Source organism: Aureococcus anophagefferens, assembly GCF_000186865.1.
Source record: "Aureococcus anophagefferens unplaced genomic scaffold AURANscaffold_31, whole genome shotgun sequence".
In the NCBI taxonomy this organism is placed as follows: domain Eukaryota; class Pelagophyceae; order Pelagomonadales; family Pelagomonadaceae; genus Aureococcus; species Aureococcus anophagefferens.
Genome location: NW_008705590.1, coordinates 305781 through 324568, shown reverse-complemented (window position 1 = coordinate 324568; position 18788 = coordinate 305781). Strand labels below are relative to the sequence as shown.

Below are 18788 nucleotides of genomic sequence, written 5' to 3'. Positions count from 1 at the left end.
ATGGCGCGCCGCGGCGTGCTGGCGCTCGTCGCCTGCGCGCTGGTCGTGGCGCTGCTGAACCTGCGCCACCACGCGTCGCTGCCGCGGCACGACGCGGCGCCGGCGGCGGCGCTCGCGACGTCGACGACGGACGCCGCGCCGCCGCCGGCGGCGCCGCGACGACCGCCGCCGGCGGAGGCGCGACGGCCGCCGCCGGCGGAGCCAGCGCCGCCGCATTCGCCGCCGCGACCCGCGTCCCCGGGCCGCGACGAGACGGCCGTGCCGCTGCACCCGTCGTCGGCGCACGGCCTGCCGTTCGCGCTGTACCACGCCTTCGCCGCGGAGCGCGACGGCTGCGCGGCCGCGACGTTCGTCGGCCAGCTCGAGGGCGCCTGCGACGCGCGCGAGCGCACGCTCGAGCGCGCGGGCCTCGACGACTGGCGCGCGTGGCGCGCGGACCTCGTGAAGGAGAAGAAGGGCTGCCAGGTCTGCGTGTCGAGCCAGTGGCGCACCAAGGTCCGCAAGGCCGTCGCCGCGGCGCTCAACGCCGAGTTCGCGAGCCGCGCGACGGACCGCAACAAGCTCGCGCTCTACTGCGCGTTCTCCGACGGCGGCGCCGAGGTCGTCGTGGCCGCGGACGCGGCGGACGCGGGCGTCTACCTGAAGGCGCGGTCGACGTTCACCTTCACGTGCCCGGTCCCCGAGGCGCTCCGCGGCGCGGCCTGCGCGCGGGGCGGCGGCGTCGTCGCGCGCGTGGCGACGTCCAAGGCCGCCTTCGCGGAAGCGACCGCCGCGCACCCGGCCATCCCCGTCGTCTTGCAACGGCGCGTGCCCGCGCTGGAACAAGAATCGAGACCGACCATCGCCGCCTGCGCCTGGGTCCGCGGCGGCGCCTACCTCGACCGCGACAACGTCGCCCAGGGCCTGCCGGCCGCGCGCGTCGCCGAGTGGCTCGCGCATTTATTGGCGCTCGGCGTCGACCACGTCGCCATCATGGACAACAGCGACGGCGTCTACGCCGCGGCGCTCCGCGACGGCGGCGACGGCTGGCGCGCGGCATCGCCGCTCCAGATAGCCCTCGCGCCGCTGCCGGGCGGCGCGACGCACGTCGCCTGGCCTGCCGTCAACGACGACCGGTCCGCGTCGTGCGACCCGGCCGCGTTCGAGCGCCGCGTCGTCGCCGAGACGAACGGCACGCTGACGACCCAGGGCATGTTTGGCCGGCCGAGCCAGTACGCGGCGCAGAACGCGTGCCACCGGCGCGCCGTCGCCGCCGGGGCCTCGTGGGTCACGCACGTCGACGTCGACGAATTTTTGGTGCCGCCGCCGGGCGCGCCGGATCAGCCGCTCCGGGCGCTCGTGTCCTCATACTCGGCGGCGCGGCCCGTGCCGCGGGCTTTATCGCTGCCCTGCGTCTTCTACGCGCGCTGCCCCCGGGACTCGGGCCGGGGCGCCGTCGGGCGGGGCGGCGGCACGCTGCTGGACGCGGGCGCGTGCGCGGGCAAGGCGCAGATGCACCGCCAGAAGCTCGTCGCGCACGCGTCGGCCGAGTATCTGTGGGTCCACTACGTGCGCAAGGCGTCGCGGTCCGCGGGGCGCATCAAGACGCTGGACCCGCAGCAATCGCTCGTGCTCGCGCACTTGCGGGGCGGGTATGCTCTCGACACGGCGCTGAACGCGCGCGCGATCGACTCGCGGGACCCGTCGGCCGCCGAGGAGCGCAAGTTCGCCGCCGTGTACCACCCGCGCATGACGCGCTTCGACGACCAGGCCCTCCCCTGCGCGGACGCGGCTGCGGCCGCCGCGCGGCGGTTGGCGGCGATGACCAAGGAGGACAAGGCGAAGCGGAAGAAGCTCGGCGGCGACGTCTCGTCCTGCGACGCCGAGGACGAGAACCGCGCGGCGTTCGGCTGGTGCTGGTGCCTCGACGACGCGCCCGCGCGCTTCGCGGACGTCGCGCGCGGGGTCCTGCGGTCGACGTGGGACGAGGGCGCGCTCGCGGCCATGCGCGGCGCCGCGGGGTTGGAGGCCGCGTGGCCCGAAGCTGAGGGTTTTTCGGGGACGCCGTCGCGGGCGGCGCTGGGACGGCGGCCGGCGGAGGGCGAACGCGCGAAGGGGGGGCTGCATCGGGTTAAATAAGGGTTTCGGGGATGCGGGGACGTGTGCCGCAGAGGCCGGTGCCACCAGGATCCCGGTGGCGATCCGGAGCGATCCCTGCGCGATCCCTGCGCAAGATCCGCGCGCCGCGGCGATCTGCGGCGATCCGAAGCGATCCCACGCGCTCGGACACGAGTCGGACGGGAACCCGGCGATCCGGGGCAACCCCGGAGCCATCCCGGAGCGATCTGGAGCGAACAAGGCCTCGGAAGCGAAGCGGCACTGGCCCGCGCGTGGTCGACCTCGTTCAAATTCCACGAGCAGCTGCAGAAGCACTCATTTCCCGCGTGACGCCAGTCGAGAGCGGCAAAGACGACGTTGGGCGACCCAACGGTCTCCGTCGACGCCGCCGCGCTCCCTCGAATATGCGCGCCAAGCTAGCTGTCCTCACTGTTACAGTATGTGTGACGGCTTTCCGGAGCCCGACCATGCCGCGGCGACCGCCGACCATCACCTCCGCTGAGGCGTTCGCGCTCCCGTCGATCCTCGCGCCGGAGCCGCGGTTCCGGCTCGGCACACTGTTCCTGCGCCTCTTCAGCTTCATGACCGCGCCCCTGCGCCTGGGGCGCCGCCGCCCCTTCGTCATCGACGCCGCGGCCGAGGCCCGCCTCGAGGCCGCGGCCTACGTCGACAGCTTCGTGCCCGACGGCGACCGGCGGCGGACCGCGGCGCTCGAGAGCGCGCGCGAGGGCGCCGCGAACATCCTCAACTCCATGCCGCCCCTGTCCGTGTCGTCGACGTCCGTCGCCTACGCGGTCCCGCCGCCGGCGACCCTCGGGGACCTGGACCAGCGGCGCAGCGACTACGCGGAGCGCGCGATGCAGGAGCTGCGCGACCGCGCGGCGTCCATGGAGGAGATCATCGCGAAGCGGTACAAGCGGCCGTCGGACGCCGTGCCCATCGCGACGTCGTCCGTCGCCTCGACGTCCGCCGCCGACGCGTCCCCGCGGCTCCTGGACATCGAGGACCCGGGCCAGCGGGCCAAGGCCTACGAGGCGCGCTGGCTGACGCAGTTCAAGGAACGGGCGGCGTCCTTCGACGAGTCCCTCGCGGCGCGGCGCCGCCAGGACGCGCCGCGGCTCGAGTCGGCGGTGGCGCCGCCGCCGGTCGAGCGGGCCGCGCCGGCGCCGGAGGCCGCCCGGGCCGAGTCGGCGGCGGTCGCGGAGCCCGCCGCGCCGGCGCGGCTGGAAGTGGCGGCGGTCGCGACCGAGCCCGCGGCCGAGGTCGTCGTCGAGGAGGCCATGTGGTCGGCGGCCGAGCCCGTCGTCGACATCGCGCGCGCGGCGACGCCGGACGTCGCCGCGCTCGCCGTCGACGCCAGGGCGGCCGAGACCGAGTGGCCGCGGACCTCGTTCGCGCCCGAGACGCTCGCGAAGCTGTCCGCCGTGTCCTTCGCGCTCGCGTGCTTCTGCGCGCTCGACCTCAACACGCAGCTCGAGGCCGCGGCGGCCTGCGCGTTCACCAAGCTCGCGGCGGACCTCAAAGCCGCGTCGATCCGGAGCGCGAGCCTCGAGGACGCGCTCCGCGACGCCGAGGCGCGCGAAGCCGACGCGCGCGTCGACGTCGCCTACGCGCGCGCGAAGCTCGACGAGGACTGCTAGCCACGTAAGCGACTCGAAAGCTACGAACGCATCCCGCGGAACGCGGCTTCGAATCCAACGTTGCGAATTTACTTGTCAGGACTCCTTCTTCGTCAGGTCCGCCTTGTCGAGGCGGCCGCTCTTGTCGATGTCGAGGTCGTCGAAGACGCGCGCGCACCGCCGGATGTCGTGCTGGTTGACGCGGTCGAGCTTCAGCAGCATGCTCAGCACGAACTCCGTCTTCGAGCAGGAGCCGTCGCTCGCCGCGGCGAGGCCCAGGTCCCGGAAGGACGTCAAAATCTCGTGGAACTCGTCGGGGTCCAGGTCCTCGCCGTACTGCGCGAGGACCGCCTGCTCGTTGCGCCGCTTCCGCCGCTCGAGGGGCAGCCCCGCGACGTCGCCCACGGCCTTGGCCATGACGCCGCAGCCCCCCAGGAGGAAGAACATCGCGAAGATCTTGCCGCCCCGCGTGCTCGGGAAGACGTCGCCGTAGCCGACGGTCGTCACGGACACCGCGGTCCAGTAAAAGGCCACGGTCACCGTCGTGTCCTCGATGAACTTGTAGCACACCGTGCCCAGGGCTAGCAAGCCGCAGACCATGGGCACCTGGAACGCGACCTTGGCCTCGGCCTCCGACAGGTGCAAACCGCAGACCTCCTCCGTCCGCGGCGCCGACGGGTCGAAGTCGTCGTCTTCCCGCAGCGTGGCCGCGATGGCGTCCTCCTGGTCCAGCGCGTAGGCCATGACGACGCCGAGGGCCGTGCCGATGAGGCCGACGCCGAGCAGCACGAAGCAGCTCGTGAAGATCATGTCCTGCACGGAGCCGTCCTCGTCGTACTTCGTGTTGAGGTCGCCGTAGCCGACGGTCGTCAGCGTCGTCACGCAGAAGTAGACGCTGTCGAGGAAGTCGAAGTGCTCCGGGTCCGCGAAGTACGTGTAGTAGGTGATACCTAAGACGAAGTAGAACAAGATGAGGGCCGCGGCCCACCAGCGCATCGAGCCGCCGGCGGCCTTCTCCTCGTCGGCCATGTTCCGGCCGTGGAAGAAGGAGTGGCCCCTGTAGCCGTCCTCCTCCCACTCGGACGCGCTCGACTGCGACTTTCCATAGTCCGGCGCGGGGGGCAGCAGGGGCTTGCTCGCGGCCGCATCGGTCGCCATGCTGGCGTCCTCCGATTCGACGGCACCGTCCGCCTCACCAAGGGGGCAGCATCCAGCCCAGCCCCAAGCCGAGCCTGCCGTCACCTTCGGCGAGCGGCCGGCTCAGTGGCGAGGCGAAGCGAGCCAACTTCACCATGGGCAGCATCCAGCCGGCCTCTCTCTCGGCCACCCACGGCGTCGACGGGCGTCGGCCCGAAGCGCCTCGCATCGTCCACCACCCACCGCATCGACGCTCGACGCCCGCACGCGGGCGTCGACGGATGCGGTTGCGCCGCAAGGACAAGGTCGCGTTGGAAGTCATCGACGCCGAGCCGCCGGACCCCGCCATGGACGCCGAGGTCGTGCTCGCGACGCACGCGGCGGCGGCGGCGACGCTCAAGGCGGCGAGCTGCGGCGCGGACCTCGCCGTCGCGGAGCTCGCGCCCGGGGACCGCATCTGCTGGGCCGCCGTCGTCACGGGCGCGCACGTCTTCGCGCTGCGCTACCTGGTGGGAGACGACGCCGCGCGGCTCGGCGCGCTCGCGCGGCCCGTGCTCCTCGTCGCGCTCGTCGCCACCGTCATCTCGCTCGTCCGGGCGCGCGCGCCGGCGCCGATCCGCGGCGCGGGCCGCGGCGGGTTCCTGGACACGGTCTGGTTGGGCGGCTACGAGGCGCAGATGGACGAGCCGCCGTTCCCGTCGCTCGACGTGCTCGACGCGCAGAAGGCGCTCGCTAGGAGCCGCCGCGCGTCGACGCTCCAATCCGTGACCGTCAAGGCCGTGCCCGGGTCGTCGACGCGCAAGGCCGCCGTCGCCGGCGACGTCGGCACCTGGGAGCCGTCCGTCGCGAGCCGCTTCGTCCTCCGGGGCCCGGACTACCTCCGCGACAAGAAGAAGTTCCCGAGCGCGGAGGAATTGTACGAGCCCTTCGCGCTCGACGTCCTCCGCCGCGCGGCGCCCCTCTTCGACCTGCCCGCGCGGGCCCAATTACCTCCGAAGCGCCCCCACGAGGAGGACCTGCCGGCCTGGTGCCCGCGGATCCTCGTCCAGAACATGTTCTTCCCGGGCGAGCCGCCGGCGCTCTTCGGCGGGCCGCCGAAGCCCGAGGAGCGCGAGCGCGAGGGCGCGCCCCAGGGCTGGCAGGTCGTCTGCTGGTGGCGCGTCACGGAGGAGACGGCGCGGATCATCAAGGAGCGGCCCCGCGAGGACTGGCCGCCGCACCTCGGCCTCTGGCAGTACTACGCGAACAACGCGGAGACCATGTCCGTGCTCAACGGCGCCTTCAAGGGCGTCGCGCGCGTCGACAACATCGGCGACGCGTCGCTGGGGTTGCCGCGCCTGCTGCACCAGTTCAACGCCAAGCCCGTGCTCATGGCGGCGGCGGCGCTCGTCGGCGAGCGGCCCGGGGTCGTGCAGGTGTCGCGCGACGACGACTACTACGAGTTCGGCCTCGACGTGGGCCTCGACTTCGCGGCGACGTCGAACCAGGCCCTCTTCAAGCTCCTCCCCAAGTTCCCCAAGCTCGTCTGCGACATCGGCTGGCTCGTCGAGGGCCGCTCCGTCGCGGAGCTCCCCGAGGGCATCCTCGCCTGCATGCGCCTCAACAACATCGACCTCAACGACGCGCCCGACATGGACGCGTGGCTCGCCGCGGACCTCTAGGGGCGCCCGATTTTTCTCTCGCAAGACCCTATCCCCAGCCGTTGTCCGTCGGCGCCCAGTGGTCGCCCGCGTAGCCCGCGTTCTTCCGCCGCGGCCGCGGCCGCAGGTCGGGGATCAGCGAGAGGTCCACGGTCGTGTCCGCCGCCGCGTCGTAGGGCAGCCGCGCGTCGTCGTCGTCGAAGCGCCACGCGATCGGGCCCTTCGGGTCGTCCTCGACCTCGTCCGCGGCGCCGAGCAGGAGCCGGAAGCTCTTGCCGAAGGCGACCCAGGCGTCGTCCGAGCCCAGAAAAACGTCGACGTCCGCCGGCAGCGACGCGCGCTTGCGGCAGAGCGCGTCGACGAGGATCGCCGCGGAGATGGCCGGGCGCCAGCCCTTGACGCCCGCGCCGAGCGCGGGCACGGCGACGGACGACGCGCCGACCTCGCGGCAGATGTCCAAAGCGCTCTCGTAGGACCCGCGGAGCCGCGCCAGCGGCGGGCGGCTCCGCGCGCGGACCTCCTCGCCGCGGATGCCGGGCATGCCCTGGTAGTGGCCCTCGTAGCCGAACTCGCTGTCCGGCGCGACGGCGTGGACGCACCAGTCGGCCTCGAGGCCGAAGGCGCGCGTCGCGACGGCGGCGCCCGGCGCGCAGCGCAGCGTCGCCGACGCGCCGCGCTTCGCCGTCTCCGCCCAGCGGGAGATGTCGCGCGGCTCCTCGTCGGCGTAGGGCGCCGCTTCCACCTCCGGCAGCGCGAGGCACGCGGCGCGCAGGCCGGGGCCGGCGGCCTCGCGCACGGCGCCGTCGACGTTCTTCCGCGACGTGAAGCGCCAGTAGAGCGGGTTCTCGTTGCCGATCAAAGCGTCGTTGGCGCTCGTGATGATTGCACCTGCTTTCGCGCGCGAGATGTCGCCGCGGAGTAGGCGGAGGCGCATGCTTTTGCGTCAAAGCCTAGTCATGTCGCATCATGCTTTGCCAGCTCTGCAATTGCCACAACGGATCGCCAAAACCACAGAAGCGGATGGTGGACGTGATCATCGAGGTCTGAGACGCTGCTCATCTAACCGTGCGACTCATCGACGCGCCGCGCAAGCCTTTGGAACGATGCCTCTTAGCCGCGAGAACCAGAAGCGCGTCATCGTCGGCGCCGTGCTGCTCGACCTGCTCGCCGTGTCGCTCGTCGTGCCGCTGCTGCCCGCGCGCTTCCGCGAGCTCGGCGTGTCCAGCAAGGCGCTGGGCCTCGTCGGCTCGACCTACAGCGTCGCGCAGATCGTCGGCGGCCTCGCGCTCGGCGCGCTGTCGGACGGGGCCCTGGGGCGCAAGGGCTTATTACTTTTGAACTTTGTCGGCGCGGGATCCGCGTACGCGATGGTCGGCTGGCCGTCGGCGCCGTTCGAGGTCTTGGTGCTGAGCCGCGTCGTCGTCGGCCTCTGCAAGCAGACCATGACCGCGTCGACGGCTTTGATGACGGAGCTCACGGAGCCCGGCGCGGAGCGCGCGCTCTGGATCGGCCGCGTGTCGTCGGCGGCGCAAGTGTCGTGGATCGCCGGCCAGTCGCTCGGCGGCTACCTCAACAGCTTCGGCGACGCGCGCTACCCGTCGGCCGTCGCCGTCGGATTATACGCTTTTGACTTCGCGCTGATCTCGCTGGCCCTGCCCGCGGGCGCCGCCGCGGCCGCGGAGCCGCGCGACGCGAAGGCGCCCGCGGAGTCGCTCGTGGCGCGGCTCAGGCGGACCGTGCTCGCGTCGCGCGACGTCGCCGCGGTCTGCGTCGCGCGGCTCGCGCTCGCCTTCGCGGGCCGCGCGGCGGCCGTGACGCGCCAGCTCTACGAGCTCGAGCGCTGGGACCTGACGCGCGGCGACGCCGCCTACCTGGGCACGTTCAAGTCCTTCGTGGGCGTGCTGTCGTCGTGGCACCTCGCGGGCGCGCTCACGCGGCGCTTCGGCGCGCCGGCCCTCGTGCGCGCCGCGGCGGCCGCGTTCCTCGTCGCGGCGCTCGCCGAGGCCGCGCCCGCGGCGTTCTGGCGGCGGTCGCCCGCGGTTCCTTTTGCCGCGGCGGCCGCGGCGGCCCTCCGCGTCGACGCCGTGCCCGTCGTCGCCAAGGCCCTCGCGGACCCGTCGCTCCTCGCCTACGCGCTCGCCATCTTCCCGCTGTCGGCCGCGGCGAGCCAGGTGTCGACGATCTCGCTCCGGGCCATGTTCACGGAGGCCGTGCCCCGGAGCGACGTCGCGGCCGCGCTCGCGTCGCTCGACGTGCTCATGTCGTCCGTCGGCGTCGCCGCGCCCCTGCTCGGCGGGATCGCGTTCGACGGCGTCGCGCCCGGGGACCAGCCGCGCGTCGCCGCGGGCTTCCACCTCGCGGCGCTCGGCGCCGTGCTCGCCTGCTTCCCGCCCTTCCGCGCGGCGGCGCCGGCGCCGCCGCGCGAGGACGAATGCAAGAAGGACGCGTAGGGCCTCTTTTATCGGGGACGTGGTCCCTCGTGGCGCCTAGACGCCGAGGACCTTCCGCTTCGCCGCGGCGAACTCCGCGTCGCTGAGGAGGCCTCGGTCGCGCAGCGCGCCGAGCCGGGCGATTTCGTCGGAGAGCGCGTGGTCGCCGGGCGCGCCGACGACTGCCGCGTCGACCGTCGTCCCGTGCGGGGACCGGTGCGCAAAGTCCTCGACCATCTCGACCTTGCGGGGCTCGCGGCCGCGGACGCTCCACTGGCGGAAGGACCCGCTCCACTGGCGGGCCGGCCGGACGGCACCGCCACCCCGACCCCCCTCCTCCAGGCTGTCGCAGTAGGCGGGGATACCCACGATGAAGATGAGGAAGAACCCCAGGGCCGAGGACAGGGCGACCATGACGATGGCCCACCAGTGCAACTCGCAGCAGCGTTCGCGGTCGCTTCGCAAGACGCGCGCGCGACAGCAGCGGTGGCCGCAATCGCCCCCGGGAAGACGCGTCCGGCTCCACTCCCGGTGCTTCTTCGTCCAGAACACGCTGTCACACGTTTTGACGGGCCACACATCGGCGCCCGAGCAGTCTTGGTCGGCTTCGATGATCGTCCCATTGGTCGACGCGCACCCTCCAGCTGCGCCAAAGCCTTGTTCTTCAGCGGCGGCGACCGCGCACAGGGCCGCCAGCGCGACCTTCATCATGGGTGGGCCCCGCGCGATGTGCTGAGCTGCGAGCGTTGCTGCAGGAACGCACAATACAGCCGGCAGCCCGGCGAGATCGAGATGCTTCTGAAACGTGCTTCACTACTTGCTTCACTGTCAGCTCGAGGCGGCTGAGTCAGCCGGGAGGCTGCCGGGCTAGCGCACTGGCGCTCAGCGCGTCGAGGCCAACACTACACCCCGCACGCATCCTAGGCGCCCTGCGCTCGAGGCCGACCCCGGCCGGCGGTATCGGCGCAACGCCGTCGTCCCGAGCTTGTTTCTTACGCCGCGATCCTAGACGGCCATCTTCATGTCGATCTTGGGGTAGGGCTTGTAGCCCTCGACGGTGAAGTCGGCGAACTCGAAGTCGTCGATGCCCGTCTTCGCCGGGTTGATTGTGAGCGTCGGGAAGGGCCGGGGCTCGCGCTGGAGCTGGACCTTGAGCGCGTCGACGTGGTTCGAGTAGACGTGCGCGTCGCCGATGACGTGGACGAAGTCGCCCGGCTTTAGGCCCGTGGCCTGCGCGACCATGCGCGTGAGGAGCGCGTAGGACGCGATGTTGAAGGGCACGCCGAGGCCCATGTCCGCGGACCGCTGGTACATCTGGCAGGAGAGCTCGCCGTTCGCGACGTAGAACTGGCAGAACATGTGGCACGGCGGCAGCGCCATCTCGTCGAGGTCCGCGGGGTTCCACGCGGACAGGACGATGCGCCGCGAGTTCGGGTCCTGCTTGATGGTCTCGACGCAGGCCGCGAGCTGGTCCACGCCCTCGCCCGCGTAGTCTTTGTGCATGTCGACGTACTTGGCGCCGAAGTGGCGCCACTGGAAGCCGTAGACGGGGCCCAGGTCCATCTCCTCGCGGTGGCCCAGGCCCCGCCGGTCGAGGAACTCGCGGCTCCCGTTGCCGTCCCAGATGTGGATGCCCTTGTCCGCCAGGAGCTTCCCGTTCGTCGACCCGCTCACGAACCAGACGAGCTCCTCGGCGACGCCGCGCCAGAAGACGCGCTTCGTCGTCAGCAGGGGGAACCGGTCGTTCCGGAGGCTGAAGGACATGCGCGCGCCGAAGATGGAGATGGTGCCCGTGCCCGTGCGGTCGCCGCGGCGGACGCCGCGGTCGAGGATCTCGGCGATGAGGTCGAGGTACTGCTTCTCCTCGTGGTTCGGCGCCGCGGGCTTCTCGTTTGCCGGCGGCGGCGCGGGCGGGCCGTTGGACTCCCGGAGCGGCGGCTTCTTCGCCGGCCGCGTGAGCGTCTCGAAGCGGTAGGCGACGCCGTTCTCGACCAAAGCCTCGCCGGACGCCGCGGACGCGAAGCCCGCCTTCGCGGGATCCGGGAAGACCGCGTCGCAGTCGGCGAAGGCTCCCGCGGCGTCGTCGATGGACGTGAGGAGCACCTTCGTGCAGCGCGCGTCGGCGAGGGCCGACGCGTAGACCTGGCCGCCGCCGATGACGAAGACCTCGCCCAAATCCGCCTCGCCCGCGAGCGCGTCGACGGCCGCGTCGAGGCTCGGGCAGACGAAGACGTCCGGCGGCAGGCCGAGCTCCTCGCGCGCGTTCGGGTTGCGCGACAGCACCACGTTCTTGCGCCCGCCGAGCGGCCGGAACTTGGGCGGGATCGACAGCCACGTCTTCCGGCCCATGACGCACGCGTTCGTCTTGCCCTCCGGCGCGGCGCTCGTCACCTTCTTGAAGTACTTCATGTCGCCGGCCTGCGGGTTTGGTGTTCCGGGGGTGCGCGCGTCGCTCGGGACGCGGGTCGCGCGCGAGCTTCCACGGCAGCGTGCCGTCCTTGCCGATGCCGTAGGACCCGGCGACGGCGGCGACGATGCACGTGAGCTGCGGCAGGTCGTTCGTCGGCGCCATCTTCGTGAGCGCAGGGCGCATGCGGTTGTGCTGTGGTGGTTCAGGCCGCGCCGGCGGAGACTCTCAGAGAAGAGCCTCACCTCGAGTTTGAAATCTGGGCTGATGATGAACGGATGTTGTAGCCATGCATATGTCGTCGGCACGGGCTGCTTCGTGAGAGAGCCGCGCTTGTAAGAGCTGCGAGTGACGCCCCATGGCAGCCCAGCTCGAGCCCGGCTTCGTGAAAGCCATCGCCGGCGCCGTCGCGGACGACGCCGTCGCGCCCGACTTTCGAGTCCTGGCGGGCAAGCACTGCGCCCAGCTGTCGCTCGCGACGCTGAAGGAGCTGCCGCGGACGGCGAGCGGCGCCTACGTCGGCGCGAGCGTCGCGGCCATCGTCGCGCTGTGCCCGACGGCGTTCTTCAGCGCGCTGGTGGCGTGCGACGGCGGCGTCTTCCGATCGGCCGACGGCCGCGCGTCGGCGCCGGTGCCGAAGGCGGACCTCGTCGGCGCCGTGCTCGCGTTCGAGGACGCGGCCCAACAGCCCCTGGCCGCGCTCCGCCTCTGCTCGGCGGCGGCGACCCTCGAGGGCGTCGTCGCGCTCGAGCTCGTCCTGCCCACGTAAGAAAAAGGACCTATCGCACGGACGGGAAGGACGGGGTCGCGCGCGGCAGGCCGGGGAGGGGCCGCCGCGCCTCCGGCGTCGTCGCGGGCCGCGCCGCGGGCCGCGCGCGCGCCGTCGACGACCCCGGCCGCTGGAGCTTGAGCTGCCGCGGCGACGTCGCCGCGGTCCGGGGCCCCGCGGGCGGCGTCGACGCGCGGAGGCCCGGCGCCGCGGTCCGCGCGCGCGGCGGCGCCGCCGCGGGCGGCACGGGCGGCGGCGCCTCGGCCTCGACGACGGGGTGGTCGCCGTCCGGCGGCGCCGGCGGCGCGTTCGCGGGGTCGGGCTTCGTGAGGCAGAGCACGGTGACGCGCACGGGCTTGCCGTCCTCCGTGCGGCCCGTGCCCGAGAGCCCGCGCCGCTCGAGGCACTCGAGGCCCGCGGCCGCGGCCGCGCGGATGACGTACCGGACGTCGTGCTTGTAGCGGCCCGTCTCCGCGAGCGCCCAGTCCTCCGCGTCGTCGCCCGCGCGCTCGACGGAGAAGACGACGTCGCCGCCGGGCTTGGCCAGGAACTCGAAGACGTCGAGCAGCGGCTCGAGCGCGCCGAAGTAGCACGCGACGTCCACGGCCAAGACGAGGTCGTACGGGCCCCGGTCGGCGGCCGCGGCCACCGTCCGCTCCTCGAGGACGTCGCCCACGAGGACCTCGCCGTAGACGGGCGCCCCGTTCGCCTCGTCGAAGCGCCGCCGGGCCCGGGCGCGCTCGGCCATGCGTCTGGACGCGTCGAGGCCGACGAACGGGCCCGCGACGGACGCGGCGACGGCCGCGGCGCCGAGGCCCGTGCCGCAGCCGACGTCGCAGCACGTCTCGTAGGCGCGGCCGCGCCGGTCCCAGGTCACGCGCGCGTCGACGGTCGCCGCCGCGAGCATGGGCGCCTCGTAGGCGACCTCGGCCATCGTGTCGTCGAAGCTCTGCGCGAAGTCGTCGAAGAGCGCGGCGACCGTCGCCGGCGACGCGCGGTCCGGCGGCGCCGCGCTGGCCCCGCCGAGGCCGGCGAGGGCCGCGGCGAGCGCGTCCTCGGCCTCGGGCCACTTGCCGCCGGGCGCGAGGCCGACGGCCGTCGACAGCCGCGCGGCGGCCTCCTCGTAGCAGAGCCGGTCCGCGGCGGCCTGCGTGGCCTCGGACCCGTCGCCGGGGCCGACGCAGCCGTCGAGGACCAGCGTGAGGCGCTCCTCGGCCGTGAGCTGGCCCAGCGTCGACCCGAGGCCGTAGGACAGCTGCATGAGCAGGTTCCGCGCCACGGTCTTTAACCCGTCGTCGCGCGCACCGGCGACCTGGCGCTCGGCGGCGGCGATCTGGTCCTTGAGCACGCGGATCATGGACGCGCGCGGGCCGTCGTCGTCGATCATGGCGAACATCATGGTCGCGCGAGGCGGCAGCCCAGGCTGGTCTGCGCCGATGGACTGGGGCTGCACCTTAGCTGCATGGCTACAGCACCAACAGGGTCGGAGGTATGTTACCTTTTGACATGGCCTTGAATTTCTCACTTAAACTCAACTAAAATATATGGTTGCAGTACTGCACGAGTGTGTTGAGTTACTTCTGAGGTGAGAAGATAAGGGTGGACAACATTGGCCTGCAGGGCGCTTAGGGCACTTCGCACGCTCGAGACCGAGATCTAAACAACAGCCCATTGCCTCGACCCGAGTCACGCAGCCATGTACAGCCTCGCCCCCGGTCCCAGCGCCCGCGCGCCGCCCGCGCCCGCCTCCGCGCTCCTCGGCTTCAAGTGGGAGGAGGGCGCCGACAGCTTCGAGGCCCTGTCGCCGCTGTCCAACGTCGCCCTGTCCGACTACTACCTCACGCGCGGCAGCGCGCCGTCCATCTGGACCTACAAGCCCCTCGTCAGCACCTACCCCATCGAGTCCATCCAGAACGCCCTCGCCCAGGAGGCGCGCAACCGGAACCGCGGCCCCGGCGGCAAGGCGCGGCCCGGCGTCCGCCCGCGCGGCCCGGGCCGGCGGCGCGCCGCGCGCTACGTCGCCAAGACCCAGGGCCCGGCGGCGCCCCGCGGCGCCTTCTGCGCGCCGCAATGACGCCGCGCGCGGCACGCCCGCGCGCGGCGCGCCCCCCCCCGCGCCGCGCGGGCCCCGCGACCCCCCGCTGTTCAAAAAAATAAAAAACTCACCTGCACTTACGTGCCCCAGCCCTCGTCCTCGTCGCCCTCGTCGTCGCCGTCGCTGCGCGCGTCGCCGAGCTCGTCGCAGAGGTCGTCGGCGGCGTCGAGGAAGCCCAGGGACGCGCGGAGCGCGAGCGCGGGCTGCGGCGGGAGCTGCGCCGGCGGCGGCGGCGCCGCGGCCGCGCGCGGCGCGCCGCGGCCGCCGGCGGCCGCGAGCTGGGCCTTGAGGTCCTCGACCTCGGCGCGCAGGGCCTTGAGCAGCGCCGCGACGGGGTCCGCGTTGACCTTGGCGCGCGTCCGGAGGCTCCGGGCCGACGCCGCGTACCGCAGCGTGCTGTGCGTCTCGCCGCGCTGCGCGTCGCTCGCGTCGACGCAGGCCATCATCCAGGTCCGCGAGTCGCCGACCAAGGCCTCGCGGAGGAGCCAGGTCAGGGGGCTGTCGCGGAAGGGCGGCGCGGGCGGCGCCGGGCCCGCGGCGCCGTCCGCCGCGTGCTTCCGCGCGGCGACGAGCGCGGCGACGCAGCGGCCCAGCGTCGACAGCGACGAGTTGATGGCGCAGGCCTCGCGCATCTGCGCCGCCTTGCCGCTCGCGCCGCTCTTCCGCGTGCGCTCGGACCCCGCGAGGTCCACCAAGGTCAGCTGCGTCGACGCGCCGCGGCCGTCGTCGAAGGTCAGGAAGAGCGCCGCGTGCGACCGCGACGAGTCGCGGTTCATGCGCGTCGCCGCCACCGTGCGCCGCGCCGCGCCGACCTCCAGCAGGTCCAGCAGCTCCCGCGGCGACTCGAGCGCCCACCGCGTGAGGCCCTCGACGTAGACGCCGCGCTTCGGGTGCTCCCGCAGCTTCAGCGCCGCCGCGTCGTCGTCGTCGCCCAGGAGGTCGCGGAGCTGGTCCTGGTAGATCTCCAGGTAGGCCGCGTCGACGCGCCGCTCGCCGCGCGCCGCGAGGTACGGCGCGTCGTCGTCGCCGTCGTCGCCGTCGCGCGCCGCGCGGCGCGCCTCGAGGGCGAAGAGCGCCGTCGCGACGAAGGGCACGAGGCCCGGCCGGTCGTCGTCGCCGACCATGGTGTGCGTCTTCCCCGAGCCCGTCTGGCCGTACGCGAAGAGCGTCGTGTTGAAGCCTCGGAACGCCGAGAGCACGACGTCTCGCCCGACGTCGTCGAAGACGCGCCGCTGGGTCGCGCCCGCGCGCGAGTCCAGCACGCCGTCGAAGTCGAAGCGCTGCACGAGGCCCGGGATCGCCGGGTCCCGGAGCACGAGCGCGGACCCGTCCGCGTCGAGGACGTCCTCCGCGTCGTCGCCGGCCTTGACGGGCCGCACGCGCACCCAGACCTTGACGGCGCCGTCGCCGCCGTCGTCCTCCTCGGCGCGCGCCTCGACGTCGTCGCAGACGCCCGCGAGGTCGCCGCCGCGGAGCGGCGCGGCCGCGCCGGTCGCCGCGGCCTCGCGCCACCGCTTCGGCGGCGACAGCAGGTCCACGGAGCACCGCTTCTTGCCCCGCGCGCGCGGCGTCCCCGGCGCCGCCTCGAGCGCCGCCGCCGGCGACGCCGACGACCGGCTCGACGACGCGCCGTCGTCGTCGTCCTCCTCCTCCTCCGCCTCCGCCGCGAGCTCCGCCGCGGCGCGCTCGGCCTCGCACTCGGCCTCGTAGGCGGCGACGGCCGCGGCGTCGCACGCGGCGACGGCGTCCTCGATGGCCCCGCGCAGCGCCGCCGACCGGCGCCGCAGCGTCGCCGCCAGCAGCCGGAGCCGCGGCGCGGGATCAACCTTGCCCGGGCCATCGTCGACGGGGCCCTCGACGCCGACGGGGTCCGCGCCCGCGGGCGACGCGGGCCGCGGCGCCTCGCGCGGCCGCTCGACGAGGAGCGTCGGGAAGGGGTGGTAGAGCGTCTCGCAGTCGTCGGCGCGCTCGAGCGACGCGGACCGCGACCCGCGGTCCTCGCCCTCGATCTCGAGGATCGCCGCGACGGGCGCGAGGTCCTCGAGGGCGTCGCTCAGCGCGAAGGCCGCCACCTCCGCCGCCGCGCGCTCCAGGGCGAGCTCGCGGTCCAGGGCCTCGAGGCGCTCGAGGAACCGCGTCGTCGTCGCAGCGCGGTCCTCGGCCCAGGCCTCGACGACGCGGCGCCGGTCGTCGGCGGACGCGGCCGTGAACGCGCCGAGCGCCGCGTCCGACGCCTCGGCGACGCGCGCCTCCGCCGCGGCCGCGCACGCGGCCGCGAGCGCGCGCGCGGCGACGTCCGCGGCGCGCGCGGACAGCGCCGCGTCCTCCGCGCGCGCGGCGTCGGCCCGGGCCCGCGCGGCGTCGGCGTCGCCCCGGGCCTCGGACCGCGCGGCGTCGGCCGCGAGCTGGCGGCTCGCCTCGGCGACGCAGTCGCGCCGCAGCGTCTCGAGCGCCGCCTCCCGGCGCGCGCGGCCGACGCCGCGAGCGCGTCCTCGGCCTCGGCCGCGCGCGCCTCCGCGGCCTCGCGCGCGGCCTCCACGTACTGGAGCGACGCCTCGAGCTCCGCGGCCCGCGACGCCCAGGCGTCGCGCTCCGCGCCGACGGCCACGAGCGACGCCTCGCACGCCTCGCTCCGCGCCGCCGCCGCCGCCGCCGCCGCCGCCGACGCCGCGCCCCGGTCCGCCGCGGCGCTCGCCTCGGCGGCGCAGGCCTCGCGCTGCGCCGTCGCCTGCGCCACCATGGCCTCGAGCTCGCCCTGCACCCGCACGGCCGTCTCCCGCGCCCGCACCTCCTGCGCCGCCGTCGCGAGCGCGCCGTCGCGCTCCTCGCGCGAGAGGGCGACGGCCTGCTGGAGCGCCGCCGTCGCCGCCGCGAACATGGCCTCCGACATCCCTCTTTTGGAGGCAGCCTCGCCTACTGGCGGGCAGCCTCCCTACTGGATTACTGGGCTGGCTTTCATCCCTTCGGTGTTAGCGGCACGTTTGGCGGCATCATCAAAGGTTCATCGTCCCAAGGGGATCTTCAAGTATCTTGAAGATCCCCTTGATCGTCCTTGCGGTAAAAATCGAGGGTGCTGCGTGAAGCTCCCCGTAACAGCAGCCGTCTGAGGCGAAACACCACAGCGGCATGGCCGCGATGATGCCGAACAAGTGCTACGCATGCAAAACGTCTCCCGCCGTCGTCGAGCGGACGCGGCGCCGGTGGTTCGCGCTCTGCCACAGCCTGCACGTCGCCGACGACGCGGCGGAGGCCTGGTGGCGGGAGCTGCGCGACAGCTACGAGGGCCCGGGTCGCTTCTACCACACGCTCGAGCACGTCGACGCCATGCTGACCCTCGCGTTCGACGCGCGCGACGCGCTGGACGACGCCGAGGCCGTGGAGCTCGCGACGTTCTTCCACGACGTCGTCTACGACGCCAAACACGGCGGCGGCGGCGCCAACGAGCGCCGGTCCGCCGAGCGCTTCGCCGCCTTCGCCAGGGAGGCCGTCAACCCCGTCGCGTTCTCCGCGCCGCGTCGCGAGCGGGTGGTCCGGTGGATCGAGCTCACGTTCACGCACCGCTGCGGCGCCGACGCGGGCGGCGACTGCCGCCTCTTCATGGACTTCGACATGGCCATCCTCGCGGCGGACCGGCCGACGTACCTGCGCTACGCGGCGAACGTGCGCCGGGAGTACGCGCACGTCTCCGGCGTCGGCTGGCGCTTCGGCCGGTCGCGATTCCTCGCGTCCGCGGCGTCGCCGGCCCACACCGTCTTCTCCTCGGACCGCTTCGCGGCGCGCGAGGCCGACGCGCGGCGGAACGCGGCGGCGGAGAAGTGGCGCCTGCGCGCCGAGCTCGCCGCGCAGGTCGCGTGCGCCGCGGCCGCCGCGGCCGCCGCCGCGCGCTACTGCCTAGCACCTTAAGTCGGCTCCGCCGGCCGCTCCTCCTCGTCCTTCCCCGGCGCGTCCTCGTCGGGGCCGCCGTCGGAGACGGACTCCTTGCGGCGCCGCGCGGCGACGGCCGCGTCGAGGTCGCTGTCGCCGCTGCCGCTCGGCGCGCCGGACCCCTTGCGCTGGGCCGACGTGCCCCGCTTCTTCTTCGATTTCGAGTCGCGGATCTTCGTCATGCGGCCGCCCTTGGTGAGCTTGTCGTAGTTCTCGAGCTCGACGACGTAGGCGACGCGGCGCCACTTGTTCCAGTCGCGCTCGAGCTCCTCGTCGTTGACGTCGATGCCCGCGTCGTCGGCGTCCGGCGGCTCCTCCGGGGCCTTGCCCGCGGACGCCTCCGCCGAGTCGTCGAGGTCGCGCGACGCGTCCTCGAGCGAGTCCTCGAGGTCGTCGCCCGACGACTCGTCGCCCGTGGACGAGTCGCCGCTGTCCTCCTCGTCGATGGTGTCGCCGCGGTGCTCCTCGTGGGCGAGGGCGAGGGCCGCGATGCCCTTGAGCTGGTCCTCGGCGCCCGCGTTGGAGATGCGGCTCCGGAGGGACTTGCGCGCGCGGACGCCGCCGCCCGTCGCGGAGAGCCGGCTCCGGAGCGCGGACGCGCGCGACTTGCGCTCGGCCTGCTCCTCGGTCTCGCGCGCGACGACGGAGGACCGGCGCCGCTCGCGCGCGGG

The 18788-nt window shown here is 73.7% G+C and overlaps 5 protein-coding genes across 5 annotated transcripts; 2 read left to right on the top strand and 3 right to left on the bottom strand.

Moving 5' to 3' along the window:
• On the top strand, positions 1 to 3737 carry AURANDRAFT_67095 (hypothetical protein; the record flags this gene model as incomplete). Its single annotated transcript, XM_009042472.1, has 2 exons — positions 1 to 2029; positions 2536 to 3737. 2 exons carry the CDS (start codon positions 1 to 3, stop codon positions 3735 to 3737), a joined length of 3231 nt encoding a protein of 1076 aa, XP_009040720.1.
• A 75-nt stretch (positions 3738 to 3812) lies between these two features.
• Positions 3813 to 4316, bottom strand: AURANDRAFT_32216 (hypothetical protein; the record flags this gene model as incomplete). Its single annotated transcript, XM_009042444.1, has 1 exon — positions 3813 to 4316. The coding sequence occupies one exon, from the start codon at positions 4314 to 4316 to the stop codon at positions 3813 to 3815; it is 504 nt and encodes a 167-aa protein (XP_009040692.1).
• Positions 4317 to 5134: 818 nt separating this feature from the next.
• AURANDRAFT_67094 (hypothetical protein) lies at positions 5135 to 8943 on the top strand (the record flags this gene model as incomplete). The annotated part of the gene is made up of 2 exons (XM_009042473.1): positions 5135 to 6492; positions 7608 to 8943. The coding sequence occupies 2 exons, from the start codon at positions 5135 to 5137 to the stop codon at positions 8941 to 8943; spliced, it is 2694 nt and encodes an 897-aa protein (XP_009040721.1).
• A 958-nt stretch (positions 8944 to 9901) lies between these two features.
• AURANDRAFT_38942 (hypothetical protein) lies at positions 9902 to 11564 on the bottom strand (the record flags this gene model as incomplete). The annotated part of the gene is made up of 2 exons (XM_009042443.1): positions 9902 to 11340; positions 11396 to 11564. The coding sequence occupies 2 exons, from the start codon at positions 11513 to 11515 to the stop codon at positions 9928 to 9930; spliced, it is 1533 nt and encodes a 510-aa protein (XP_009040691.1).
• Positions 11565 to 14492: 2928 nt separating this feature from the next.
• On the bottom strand, positions 14493 to 15419 carry AURANDRAFT_4817 (hypothetical protein; the record flags this gene model as incomplete). Its single annotated transcript, XM_009042442.1, has 1 exon — positions 14493 to 15419. A coding segment is annotated over one exon (927 nt), but the record flags the coding sequence as incomplete, so codon positions are not given.
• Between the last annotated feature and the right edge of the window lie 3369 nt (positions 15420 to 18788).